At 39.0% G+C, this 14,355-nt stretch overlaps 1 protein-coding gene across 3 annotated transcripts in view; it reads left to right on the top strand.

Annotated features, from left to right (window-relative positions):
* Positions 1 to 14,355, top strand: part of stab1 (stabilin 1) — a 210,170-nt gene that overhangs the window by 51,804 nt on the left and 144,011 nt on the right. For all 3 annotated transcript variants that reach the window (XM_051920983.1, XM_051920982.1, XM_051920984.1), the window contains exons 21-30: positions 86 to 172; positions 2,716 to 2,827; positions 4,174 to 4,360; positions 4,449 to 4,542; positions 6,008 to 6,166; positions 8,798 to 8,893; positions 9,277 to 9,372; positions 11,341 to 11,388; positions 13,917 to 14,044; positions 14,219 to 14,327. In XM_051920983.1, coding sequence (XP_051776943.1) covers positions 86 to 172; positions 2,716 to 2,827; positions 4,174 to 4,360; positions 4,449 to 4,542; positions 6,008 to 6,166; positions 8,798 to 8,893; positions 9,277 to 9,372; positions 11,341 to 11,388; positions 13,917 to 14,044; positions 14,219 to 14,327 — 1,116 coding nt within the window. The remainder of the gene's footprint in view (positions 1 to 85; positions 173 to 2,715; positions 2,828 to 4,173; positions 4,361 to 4,448; positions 4,543 to 6,007; positions 6,167 to 8,797; positions 8,894 to 9,276; positions 9,373 to 11,340; positions 11,389 to 13,916; positions 14,045 to 14,218; positions 14,328 to 14,355) is intronic.

Here is a 14,355-nt window from a genome sequence, read left to right as displayed (position 1 = left end):
GGCCTGGGAAGCACTTCAGGAGAATGTGTTTGAATGGTTTCTGGCATCACTCTTAACCATTTTTGCTGTATTCTGTTATCTCCAGAGATCAGAATGCTGTAAAGGCTTCTATGGTCCTAACTGTAAAGCCTGCTTGGGTGGCTTCCAGAACCCCTGCTACGGTCGTGGAAATGTAAGTAACCTATTTAAGTTCTGGGCATGAGGACGTAGAAGGTTGCAGGTGATTCTGAAACTGATGTGGCTAGAATGGAAATGAAAGAAATTTTCATGACAACATAATAAATACGTTAGTATTAGGCAAAAATGTATAGGTGGATCCATCGATTTTAACTGTGAAGTTCTTAACTCCTACAGACTGTTGACTCTTTGAGTGGATTTGCGTCAGAGTTTCCAGTATTTTGGAACTTGATGTGATTAGAAAAATGGCATGAGTTGTTCACTTTGAGAATTTATTTCTCTAGTTAGCCAATAAAAGGTGTCATTTTACTTAATTTCTCTTAAAAATAATTTTTCTAAGTAAAAGTATACGTGGGGATATGAGTTTCTTTATGTTGGGTACATTTGTGTGCAGTTACCTTAGCAATATAATGTTTCCCGATTATAGTAATCATTTATTTTTCACAAGGCCACAACATTATTTTCTTTTGCATATGAGTGCTACCATTTTATTATTATTCCCATGACTGTGGTTTCGGATGGTACCATGTCTTATGTCATTGATGCCACTCCTTAATTACTGGTGCAACAATTCATTCTTTTCTGTGATTTCGATAATAAAATTCAAATGAATGTATTCCAAGCTTCTTTCTTGAATTTCTGCTTTTTGAAATTTTGCCTTTCACTCTGACTTTGATGTCAGAATCACAATTGGACTCTGGTGGAAAAAGGTTTGTCTTCACAGTTTTCACTTGTTTCTGGTTTTGACTACTTTTCATCTCCTGGTCCTCTTCCAGCCTTCGGGCAAAATAAAAATGACATCTCCCAACTCAGTCCTGTGTTTTAATTTCTTGAGATAAAGGCGATAGCTTCAGAAAATGTGTACCAATCCAGGTGGATGGGGTGAGGTGTGGGTTGGACAGAGCCAGCCTTATGCCATACATGCAGAGGAATGGCATTGCAAGTTAGAGGTTATCCCATCTGCAGAGCTGAGATGGGACAGGGTCTTTGTAATCTGAATGTCCCAAGTGCACGACTGATGGGTAGTCACGATACCACACAGCAAATTCTTACATTTAGACAATGTGTAGTGATTACGTTTCCTGGGAACGAGCAAATTCCTCCACCTGACAGTCACCCATAACATATGCACTTGCTTGCATGCATGCTAACAATGTCCGAAAAAAGAAAAAGCATTTTAATGACAGAACTCCAATGTTATCAATCAGCCTTGTGGTAGTCTTCAGCTGAGTGCCTCTGTCAAGGTCGACATAGAAAAAAACTGATAAGCTAATCGGAGAGAATGAACACATGACAATCAGAGAAATAAGGTTTCAGTGCAATTTTACCACAAAGGAAGATTCGGTTTCTAGTATTAAGGTGACAAATGCATCAATTAGGATGAAGATACTCTATACATTTGAATGACACTTAATAAATGTATGTTTTTTATTGAAAATTAAGATGCTCATGAATTTAGGTATGGTTCACATCCAAGGATTGAATGTCCATGGCCTTTACTAAATTAATGGATGCGATGAATACCTTTATGGATGACTGATTACCATCACCAGTGGTTTAAGCTTGCTAGTTAGGACTTAATTGTTCTAGGTTGAATGTCTTAAAATGGTAATTTATTATATTTCAGGGACGCCAGGAATGCACCCAGCCTTGACTCGACATGCACGCATACACACACAGAGACACCTAACGCGGTCGTTAAGCAAATCAATGAAAAACAATGTATGAAATAAGTAACGAATACAGAAACGACTAACCGAATAACATGCATGCAGAAGCCTACCCAAACATCCCCAACGGCAATACTTACTTAGCTAAACGCAGAATTAAGAAGATACCAACAAAACAATGAAACTAACCGATAAATGGAACACTGTTCGTGACATGGTCCAAACACAGTCCAGTTGCACGACTGCCGATGAAGATGGTGAGTGAAGTGAAATCCCCCATACGCAACCTCCTGAATATGTTGTCAAGTTTTGTCCTACCTTGACGCAGTTGTTCAGTGAAGATCTGCAGAAGTTCGGAGTGCGTTCTGAAGATGAAGACGTTTTCCAACTCTGACAAAACCACATGAACACGCGAGCACCGGACAAGAGCAGTGATAACTGTAACCTCCGGTGTCTTGGTGATTGTAATCGAAACGATTAACTGCAGCAGTAAAAACGAGGAAAACAACAAAAAAAAAGCCACTTCTTACAGTTTCCTTTTAAATTCAGGACCTCATCTTTTTTTCTCCCAGCAGCCCCCACAGCAATAGCTGAAGATGCCCAATGGCGCAGCACTTCCATCGTCATTGGGAATTGTTGTCACTTTAAGCATTACTGCTACATGGTAATGGTGGTCGCATGTTATCTAATTAATAATAAGTAATTGACAAAAAATTTAAAGGGTTATTTTTAAACTGAAATGCAAACTGTATATTTTTTATTTGGTTGCAGTAAGGACAGAAAAAAGCTTTAGTTTGGAAATCAAATAACTTAACCTGTTTCCATAGTGAATTATCCAGAGCTAAAAGTGTTCGTCTTTGTTGGTCAGTGCAGTGATGGAATCGAAGGTGATGGAACCTGCCACTGTGCTCCAGGCTTCAAGGGGATAGCTTGCCACATCTGTATCAATCCAAACAGACATGGTGAAAACTGTGAAGAAGGTATGTAAGCAATCACCCAGAGCAGCCCTTCATGGTCCCGAAAGAAATTATTAACATAAATATTTTTGTTGCCATACAGGGCAGCACAGTGGTAGCGCTGCTGCTTCGCAGTAAGGACACCTGGGTTCGCTTCCCGGGTTCTCCCTGCGTGGAGTTTGCATGTTCTCCCCGTGTCTGCCTGGGTTTCCTCCAGGTACTCCAGTTTCCCCCCAAAGTCCAAAGACATGCAGGTTAGGTGCATTGGTGATCCTAAATTGTCCCTAGTGTGTGCTTGGTGTGTGTGTGTATGCCCTGCAGTGGGCTGGCACCCTGCCCAGGATTTGTTTCCTGCCTTGCGCCCTGTGTTGGCTGGGATTGGCTCCAGCAGACCCCCGTGACCCTGTGTTAGGATATAGCGGGTTGGATAATGGATGGATGGACAAGTACATGTATGCTTGTTTCTCAGCTCTGGAAACAAGGAGTTCTTGGTCTGTTGATTCTCTATGTAGAGTTCGCATTCTTTCCTTGTATCTGTGTGGATTGTGTCTCTGACTCTACTTCAGTATTCTCCCATATGTCATTTGTGATTGTTCTTCTTCTTGTTCCTCTTAATCTTTTCTCACTTATGTGTAAGTAAGCCAGTCCTGCACCTCTGCCCCAGTCATACCCTGTTCCTTCAAATCTTCTTCTATTTTATCCATCCTCATTTTCAATTCCCTGGTACTTCTACTCCTATCACCCACATATTCATTGTCTCTGATTTTTTCTCATCATCTCCTGGTTCCTTAGCTCTCACAATAATTCTCAAATGTGCTCATAACAGTATCCAACAAATTCTGTTTAGGGTTAATTGGTGATTCTTATCATCCCACCTTAAGTAACCCATTCCATGGGTTTGTGTGCATTAGTGGGATGGCATTCTGTCTAGGTTTTTTCTCACCAAGTGTTATTGAAATAAAATTTTTTGTGGCTGTTTAGGGGTGTTCTCCTAGATTAACAGATAGACTGCTGCACTCCCTGGTTAGCTACCCACACTTCCCTTTTTTCGCTTCTCCAGGCTTTTGTTGTCTCCTTTGCCCTATCTAGCTTTCCTAAACAGAACCTTTACAGTGTTTGTCTCTGTAAGTCTTAGGCTGTTTTAATCCTTTGGAATTTGCATGATGCTATATAAAATAAAATGGTGATAAGCTACCTTATCTAGGACCAGCATGCTGCTTTCAGGTTGGGGACTGTGTTTTCCGAATGTAACACACATGGGCACACTACAGAGACCTGTGACTTACAATGTGGTCACTTTTTTCATGATGTAATTTATGTGATGTAGGTGGGCATTTCTTGACATTCTCTTTCTTTCCCTCTCTGCTTAGATTGTCATTGTCTGCATGGTGTCTGTGACAACAGGCCAGGAAGCAGAGGAGTCTGCCGTAAAGGCAGCTGTGCGGATGGCTATACGGGAGACTTCTGTGACCGGAGTGTAATGTCCTGTGGTCCATCCGGCTTGTCACAGTACTGCCATGTGGATGCTGTCTGTGATTATGATGGCAGCAGCACAAGGTGTTTATGTGTCGTCATCTTTTTGTATTTTTTTTCCATCAAAAATAAACTTCAAACATGTTAACCTTATTTTCCGTACGGTTTAAAGATGCATTTGCAAGAATGGATACAAAGGAGATGGATTTTCCTGTCGGCCTATTGATCTTTGCCAAGAACCTGACAGAGGAGGCTGTTCTCTCAATGTGAGTCTCATTACTCGATTCTGATTTTTCTTCCAGCTAAATTGCCATCTATTTGGGTTTTCATTCTCTTTGACCCCTTCACTGAAAATTTGATTAAAGTCTAAAGCTGAAAAAGTTTTAAAGAAATCAGCATAAGAGTTGCAAAATTAATGCTAGCAACAAATCATAGTCAAAAGAGTTTGCTAAAGTGTTCGAGACTTGAATTCTTTATACGCAAATGCACAGAGTTCTTTTATTCATCCACAATCTTGGACGCTGCTTGATCTGTCAAGCTAAATTATAAAGTGTCACACCACCTAACAAACAGGAATTGTGTCTGAAAAATGTGACCACCAAAATGGCAGCGCCCATAAAGAAGAAAAAAATGGCGTTTTGTTAATGAGCTTCCGTACAGAGCTTCCGTAAAATATACCACATTTTGTTTTATTTTTTTATTATGGACACCTCTATTTGTTTATGGGTTACGTGAGTAGCAACCTACATGTGTGCGGCCAGTAATGTCACAGAGATGATGGGATGAAAGGTTGTCAGTTAGGTTTCATGGATATCCAAGGTTGTGGATGTCACTCTTGTTCTTTGCGGTTAAAAATTCTGTTTGTTTGTACTTTGGTAACAACTTTTTTTCTCTCCTTTTTGACTTTGACTTTTGCTTCATGTTTTATGGCTTTGGTGCTCAAAATACTGTATTGAACACCCGGTTACAATCTTTATGTGCCCTCTGACTAGGTCTCTTCCCCTGAGCCTTTTTCTCCTCTTTCTCTGTTTTGATTTTAAGAACGACAAACATAACATGCTTTTGTTAGCAGTTAAAAATGTTTTCTACACTGGATTTTCCCATGTATGCAAGAAAAATGTTCTACAACAATACTGCTGATGAATTTCAAAGTTCAGAAGGAGTTCAGTGATGTGCTGGTATCTAATAGACGATTCTGATGAGAGGTACATGGACAATTAAGTATGAGTGCTGAAGAAGAGCACCCAATTATCACCTGTCATAACTGAGCATGGCGTCACACTCTGTTCATGTTAAAAAAAGCCTGTTAGAAAATGACACGTAAAAGCAAAACAGAGAGCAAATGTACAAGAGAGAATGAAAATCCTCAATAGTACTACATCTATCCAGCATATCATTATGAAGACCAATTGAAAATTAAGAAGAAACATGAAAACAAAGAAAAAAATCTAACTATGCAAAGGTTCAATCAAAAGAAACATTTGCTTTTGATAAAAAAAAAAATAAAAAGCAGATGCAATAAAGATGTATAGTCATGGTGGCCATCCCTGTGCAACGTATGAATCGTTTGTACTAACTAACTAACTAACTAACTAACTAACTAACTAACTAACTAACTAACTAACTAACTAACTAACTAACTAACTAACTAACTAACTAACTGGTCCCCAGGGGGAAATTTGGCTTTTTGCTTGCTTTTGTCATTAATTTAAATATGTCTTGTACTTTTAGGCTATATGCACATACCTAGCACCAGGTAATGCTTCATGCACCTGCAATGAAGGCTGGACAGGAGATGGACAGATGTGCGTGGAGATCAACAATTGCTTTCTTCCAGACAAAGGTGGCTGCGATGTCAATGCTGACTGCATCTTTGTTGGCCCAGCACAGGTACAAGCACTGCTGAGTTGATATCAATCTCATTGACCTTTCACAGAACAGGCCAGGAATTCTTTGTTCATTTTTGTTTCTGTCTGTTGTTTGAGAATTAAATGTCCCATGAAGGTCTTTCCTTTTATTAAATCCAAACAACAAGAAATTAAAAATAATACATTAAAAAAATAATACATCCCTGGCAATGACATAAAAAACATCTCATACAAGCATTCATATCATTCAGATCTGGCTATTCAAACACTCTGTCTGCTGTGCTTCAATTCAGAGGTTACAGTGTATACACAACAGTGCTGTGTGTGCTCTTACAAATGTGATCGTGATTATGTTTTGTATATTTTGTTTTTGCTTGTCTTCCGCATTCATTTTGTCACATTCAGGTCTATTTATGAGTTTATTGATATGGAGAATTAGCTATTAATTCATTTGTTCCATGAGCAATAGTTTACTAACTAAAATATCATTAAGTTTTACAAGACGACAGGTTGTTTTCTTAATGGACATTGTCACCTTGTTATCATTGCTACAAAGTTACTACTGCACGTTAATTTAGACGGAAGTGTGCAGTGTGTGATGTCAGAGGTGCAACGCTTCAAAAAGATGGTGACACGACTCTGAAAGAATCTGAGATTACAGATAATACAAACAAAAATCCTCTCCAGTAGTGTGTGAATATTTGAAAGATTATGTTGGGCTTGAACTCCTGGCTAGTGCTGTCTGACTTTGTTCGTTAGCAGTTAATACTGTTTTAAAAATAGGAAAGATTCTCTGGTACTGACAATTTGCTTTAAATTATGTCCTTGGGGAAAAAAAATTGTCTGTCTGTCTGTCTGTCTGTCTGTCTGTCTGTCTGTCTGTCTGTCTGTCTGTCTGTCTGTCTGTCTGTCTGTCTATCGATCGATCGTTAAAAATATATGACTTGCCTGCCTCCCCCCAGTGTAGATTCATCCATATCATTACAGTTTTTATTATTTCTCCTTTGGCTGCCAATATAACATTTTTTCAAGATCCTTCTCAAGTTTACAGACATTCAAATCCCATTGCTTCCTAAACTTCCAGCTCCTCCTCACCACTTACTGTATACTTTACATCCATTGACTTTCTCAGATCTGGAATTCCTAAACTTCTTGACTGTCTCATGAACAATGCTATGTATTACGGGAAAGTATGCCTTCTGTTCTTTTGGTCTTGTACTGTAAACCAAACTTACATAAACCATCAGGATGTTGCAAGATTGATAAATTTTAAACAAAAAGTACAGTAAAGACTTTTATTTATTGCTGTGCACTTTGCAATTCAGAGATTAACAGTCTCCCAGATCCTGTAGTTTTTGTCTTTTATATAGTGGCCGGGTGCAGTAATGACAGGATGGGCAACAGCGAAAAGTTGGGACGCAAACTGGGTTGTCTTGTTTAATATTCTGATTCCAACACAAAATGTCTTCTTAATGCAAAATGAAAAACTGCCACTCAGGCTGAAAACAACAAAATAAGCTGTTTGGCTTCTTTTAGAAAAGGGTTGTTTCTTTGGGAGCTCTGTCTGGCAGTTTACTCTCAGGAGAAAATGAGGACTCCTTCTGGTTAGGTGGTCTTCTTATAGCACGCATAACAGCAGGGGAGCTAAGTGCCCTCACTGGGCAGTTTCTTAGAGCTGTGGGAAGAGAAGGAGAAGAGAACCTCGTGAGGAGATCCTCTGACACGCATGCATGATAATATCTAATGGTGTTCTATTTATTTGTTTTTACTGTTATGTCAAACCGTGTTACGTTCTTTTTATTATTGTGAAGCACCTTGAAACGACTTTGTGTTTTTAACTTTCTGTATAAATACATGTTATTATTACCAGCACAGTTGGGTACAAAGTTCACTAAATAGCCACCTCTGCATTGATCAGCCACTCTTATGCTCATCTCTGACCTCATGTGTCCTGACATACTTGAACTGTTGTGTTCGGTGAATCCATTCACTACTCAAAAGGCCTCCAATTTGAATGTCTAAGTTTTTCATTGTAACCACAATGCCCCGAGTTACTCATCACTCTGACATATGTTGAACACTGCATTCTAATGAGGCCTTGAGGACAACATGGTCCACAAAAAGTAATGATTCAACTCTTCGGCTATCACACTGGATACTCTTTAAACTTTGCCTGTACCTTGATGTCCTTTCTATAAAAATCACAAACAGGAGGGAACACAAGATACACCCTAGTTGGAGTCCAATCCCATATCAAGAAGATTCAGATTAATGTCAGGCATGCATGCAGTATATGCAGTAATTCTTGCTGTGCAAATATAGTGAATGAATGGGATATAGCAGTGGTAATGGAGTTTGTTAAAACTTTTCATGCAATACAATTAGGCACAGTCAGAAGTCTTGTTGTTTTTAAGACTGAAAACATACAAGTAAGGGCAAAGAGTTAGTTAAGTCGTCCACACCCATGGAAAAAATTGGCTGCTTTTACAACAAATCCCATATGTGACAGTCAGTGACTACTCTGGTTATCCAGCTTCAATGTACTTCCATATATTAGAAAAATGCACAGTTAAGACATAAACCTTCAGAATTTAGGAAATGTAGTAGAGTCGTGTTTACCATTTTATTTTCGTCCTTTGTGTTTGTATTTCAGAGTAAGTGCATCTGTAAGGAGGGCTACCAGGGTGATGGAATTAGCTGTGATCCAGACAATCCTTGTCTAGAAAACAATGGAGGATGCCACTCCTTGGTATGTTTGTGTTTACTACTTTTATTCTTTTCACATCACAAGCATATTGCACTTGGAAGAATAAACAGATTGCAAGAACAGGCAAATCAAAAACTTTGTCTCCAAGGGGACAGTTCATAAGGACACGCTACTATAAAGGAGAAGCGGCATCTTCGATTAATAATTGGACTCTGTGAACTTCACGCTCGCACAATATAGGCTAATCTGTGGTGATACTTTGAACGTGTATGATGTGTAATATTCGTTTAATTAATTAGCTTGTGCTGCCATGTCATGTAAAGTACTGCCATGTTCTTTTGATTTCTGCAATGCTGAAGGCTAAGATGCTTCTTAGAAAGGTAAAAGAGCACCAATTCTGTGTTTTGCTCCTCTCGTCCCAACAGGCCAGCTGTAAGTTTTCTGGAGCCGGACAGCGACAGTGCATTTGCCCCAAATTCTATGGAGGTGATGGATCCATTTGCTATGGCAATGTTTACACTGTAAGAAAAAAACTAATGTATGTTTTTAATAAAACAGAGCAACATGCTGTAATGGTTGGAAATTTGCTTGACAACTTAAGATGTGAAAAAGAAGCTTCTTTCTGGGCAGTTTCTGCCGCCCAGAGCTGCATTAGCGGAACAAATAGTATTTGTATCTATAGTGATGATGGGTGAATGTTCGCTGAAAGGCCACTTTATTAGGTATACCTTCACTTGCCTGTTAACTGTCTGCTCAGACAGTAACGCCATCATATGTAAGGTAATGCTGTGTAAAGCATCTGAGCACATATTAATAAATCATGAGTGTGTGGCACCATCAGAGGGAGAAGGGCAATGAAAAGATTTCAGTGGCTTTGCGCAAAGCATTGTAGTTAGCATCAGATTTGTCAACATGAGTGTGTCAGGACTAGCAACACTGGCGTTGAATTCATACATGGTGTGTTAAAAATGGGCTACCACTCCAAAAAACATCACGTCAACCATGGTCTTGTGAGCAGAACATGGCCATTGAGTGCACAGAACAATATGAGTTGTGCAAAGTGACAGCTACCTATGACAACGGTAACTCTCAGAGGAATATTAGTGCATACCGCTAATCATACCTTGGATGAGGTGCCATCGCTGATGACCCAACTGACTTTACTCTGGGCAGCAACAAACAAGAAGATCAGGGTCCTGTCAGCTAAGAAAAACAACCACTGAACACCAAATGATTGGGAAAACGTGTTCTGGTCGGTTGGATTCCAGTTCTGAGTGATTTGTAAAGCTGGAAGGATAAAGATAGAACACAAAATCGAGTGAATGCATGGGTCAGACCTGCCATGTGTCCAAATGCAGGCTGCTGGTGGTGTAATGATATGGGCTGGGGTTGGCTCCAGCAGACCCCTGTGACCCTGTAGTTAGGATATAGCGGGTTGGATAATGGATGGATGGATGGATGATTCCTACAATATTTGAATATTGTTGCTAATAAGATGCGTCTCTTCATGGTAAATTGCATTGTCAGAGAGAAAATGATCCATGCCACAAAGCTAGGAAGTCCTATAATGGTCCAAAAACATAGTAGCGAAATCAGCTTTACGGCATCACCTTGTCAATGTAATCAAGTCTCTGTGAGGTGAGAGTGGAGGAGTCATCTGCACAGATCAGGGATCCACTAAATCAAAATCTGCAACAAGTATAAGACACACCAAGCTGAGTCCACGTCCTGATGCATTCTAGCTGAGGACTAACAGGAGACCAACTTGCTGTAAATGTGGGTGTGCTAAATAAAGTGGCTTTTCATTGAAGCTCTATTTTGTTACAAAATTTATTGAAATAAAAAAAAAAAGTTTATTAGGATATAATCAAGATATTTTGAATTAAATTGTGTGCACGAGAATGGTACTTTGATGGTTAGTGTTAGTACCACATAGCTTCAGACATCTGGTTCCTATATGTGGCCTAATCACTCTTTCTGTAGGGTTTGTACGTATCTTAGTGTTCACATGGAACTTCTCCCTCTCATTTCCTAATAATTAATTACACGCTAGATTAACTAGAGAAAACTCTCCCAGTACAAGTGAATGTGCGTGTCTGTATAAGTGTGCCCTGTGATGATGGACTGGTTTCCTGCTAAGTTCCCAGTAGATCTGACAGACTCTTTAAGTCCCTAATTAATTTAACATGCGTATGTTTGGGCAGTAGAAGAAAGCTGGAAAAATCCAAGTGAACAGAGAGATTGTGCAAACTCATCACAGGCAGGGCCAGAAATTGAATGCAGATCCTGTATACCGTATGTGAGGATGAAAAGTTAAACACGCTCAAAGCATGCTGCCCACAATAACAAGATGTTCAGTATTAAATGGCAGTCATGATTCTGAATTTCCCCATTGGGTTAATCTAACCTAATCTAATCTAATCCAATGATAGCCAGTAAAATCTTTTCCTTATTTATAATAAAATACTTACTTCTTTTTTGCTACTTAGGTGCTGAGAGACAACTCTGACTTCAGCAGCTTCTTTCAATGGATCAAGGTATAAAAATTTACCGCCTCCTTTAAGTTAAAGAAACATCACACGGTATATAACACTTTTTATCTGTGTTGCAATAAAGAAACCCTTATGAAGGAATACAGCAACAAAGTACTGCAATTCGCTAAAAAGGGGGAAGAGATGGCATAATAAATAAGGAGTGGTCAAAAAAAACACCAGTAAGGTATAAGTATGAGTAAAGACCAAATGATAGAACAGCCAATTTCAAAATGTAATCATTACGGGGGAGGTTTGGGGTCCTCAGTCTGGATTGAGAGTCCAAATGAGTCTCACATGGGGCAGACACCCTGGCAGCGGGTTCGGCACCAATGCATGGGCATTGCAGCTTCTCATTATTTGTGTGGCTGATTTCAAACTTTCTTTTTGTAAGTCAGACTTTTAGTGTTGTCATATTCATTTCCAGTAAGATTGTCTCAGCAGCGCTAGGGTTGTCTGCTTGTAAAGGGCTGTAAGGACATATTGATGTTGGGGACACAACAAGAGAATGCTGGAGCAAGCGTGGCCTCAATTCTGACTATGACAGTTAATGAAGGCACAGAAAGACGTTTATTATAAAATTGTTTGGTCGAGTAAGGAATCACAAGCCCTGAACAATAAATATTGGGGTGCCAACCTGGTCATCCCCATTTACTTCTAACAAAAAATAAAGTAAAATATTAGTGCCCAATTGTGTGGAGGCAGTGACAACATACGTAACCAAAAGTAGGTAAAATCAGATCGCTTTGTGCTTTACAGCTCGTCACTCATGCAGGGGCTCCATCCTGCAGTATGTTCTGTTCGCGGAGTGACGCCTCCTTCCGCTGACCCGGTGACTTATAGGTGGGAGCCCAGAAGAGGGGCAGAGTCAGGCGTTATCACTGAGTGTCTTCTCTGTGCTGTTGAAGGAATAGGAGAGGACATGATTAGCGGCAGCACCCCCTCTCGACTCGGTGTGGTATCACATATCGTCTGAGAGGAGCCCTGAGGGTGATCCGACAGACATGCTTGCATGACAGGCTACTGTTATGGCTGTGCCCAAATCTTTTTGCCTGAAACAATCTAAAGTACAGACTTTCCATGATTGGAGAATGGAGTCTAGCATTGTCGTGTGAGCTGGAGACTTGACAAGAAGCAAATATGTTTGGTTGACTTTGTTGATTTTTATATATATAAGTTGCAACATTACTGAGTCGGGTATTCTGAATAGTCATGGTAGAGATGTATTCTGGAGTGCTTCTTTCTTAGATAGTGTGGGTGAAACTTGAAAGTGTTTTATCAAATCAGAGGTTTGTGGGTGGAACATAAAATCTTAAGAGACGGAGAAACTCTGAGGGCAGTCTGAGAGATAAAAATCTGTGCTGTGGAGCCATATTAGCTGCAAGACCCCGTTAGACCACTTTAACTGTTATTGGAAATTAGGGGGACACTAAGAAAGGTGACGGACGCTACAGTTAACTCTGGAATGGTCTAGTTCACCTTTGTGTCTTTGTGACTGGCAAAGACTGGCTGATGTCTGAATTCTAGTTTTCATAATTCAAAAAATGTTTAAAAAGAAAAGCACTGGGACAAATAAATAAATTAAAAATGCTTCTGGGGACTTGCCTGAAACGATTGGCAGTAGTAGTCCCACCAAATACCGTGTTGAGTATTAAGTTGTTTTAGTTTATATTTGCCTTAGAATAATTTACACACTTTGAATTTGACACTCAGTAGGTTTTTTTACCCATTGGAAGCAATAAGATGAAAGTCTTATTCACAAATTGAACATTTCTTACAGCAACTGAGTATTACTGCCTTTTTCTGTTTTTGCCATTATTGCACATACAGCATAATGCAATCCTCCCTATTATGAAATTTGAATATTAATGTTCTGAAATATTCTAGAAGTGAATTTAAGTAGCGTGAATGAACTAGAATAAGAGAAACCCTAGAAAGCACACTGACTCGGGAGCAACATCTTAAGTTTGAAGATCCTTCTAGTTCTGTTTCGTTGGTTTATCCGCCATATGTCACTAGGACACTGGAGTTTTTAATTGAGCTTACTCTCTGTCAAATAATCAAGCACAACTCATAATACAGTTATAACTTGAATAGCTACAGAAGTAATACAAATAAATTAAAAATTAAGTTATTCAGATGTTACAAATGAAAGGATAAATTATTTATTTAAAGATTAAATCGCTTGCACGACATACATTTTACAAAAACGGTACAGCAAGGATAAGTACACACAATTTATTAAAACCTAAAATTAATTGTCATTGTAATGTTTGAGTATTGTATCTGACTATGGATGAAAAGGCCTGCTTAATGTAAAGAACATTTTGAACAGAAGTCTGCCATGGCCAACGGTTATTTGAAACCCTGACTGTTACGCACTAGAGACAACTGATTCATACTTTGGAGAAGAAAAATTTCTACATAAGCTACTACTTCCTATAACATGTTAAAGTTAAGTAGTTTAATGATAAGGTGTGCCTAGTTAAAAGAGAGTGTTTGTTTTTTTTCTTTTATTTTAATTATCTACACAGAACTCCTCATTTGCTGTACCAAAAGACAACTTAACAGTTCTTGTGCCCTCTGAAGACGCCATTAGAAATTTAGATCAGAAGGATTTAGAACAATGGAGAGACCCCTACCTACTACCATACTTAGTCAGGTAAACCAGAAACAAATGTAAAATGGAAGTTCACAATGAAAAACTCTAAACCAATTAAAAAAATATATATGGTATATTTATTCATTCTAATTAGAAAAGAGAGCTTGCTAGGAAGATCATTCAGACCTGTGATGGCTTCCTGCTGTGGTTGCTTATTGTGCTTCTTTCTTGTAGAGTACATTTTCTAGAGGGGATGTTTTCTATTGATGATCTTAAGCAAGAAGATTTACATTTGCCAACCCTGAACCACCCGACAGAATGGGAAATAAAGGTTGTAAATGAGGTAACTTATTTGATTATTTTTTTCAGAC

The sequence above is a fragment of the Erpetoichthys calabaricus genome, chromosome 18, assembly GCF_900747795.2.
Source record: "Erpetoichthys calabaricus chromosome 18, fErpCal1.3, whole genome shotgun sequence".
In the NCBI taxonomy this organism is placed as follows: Eukaryota; Metazoa; Chordata; class Cladistia; order Polypteriformes; family Polypteridae; genus Erpetoichthys; species Erpetoichthys calabaricus.
Note: the sequence above shows the minus strand (reverse complement) of the source record. Positions and strands in the feature narration are given on the sequence as shown.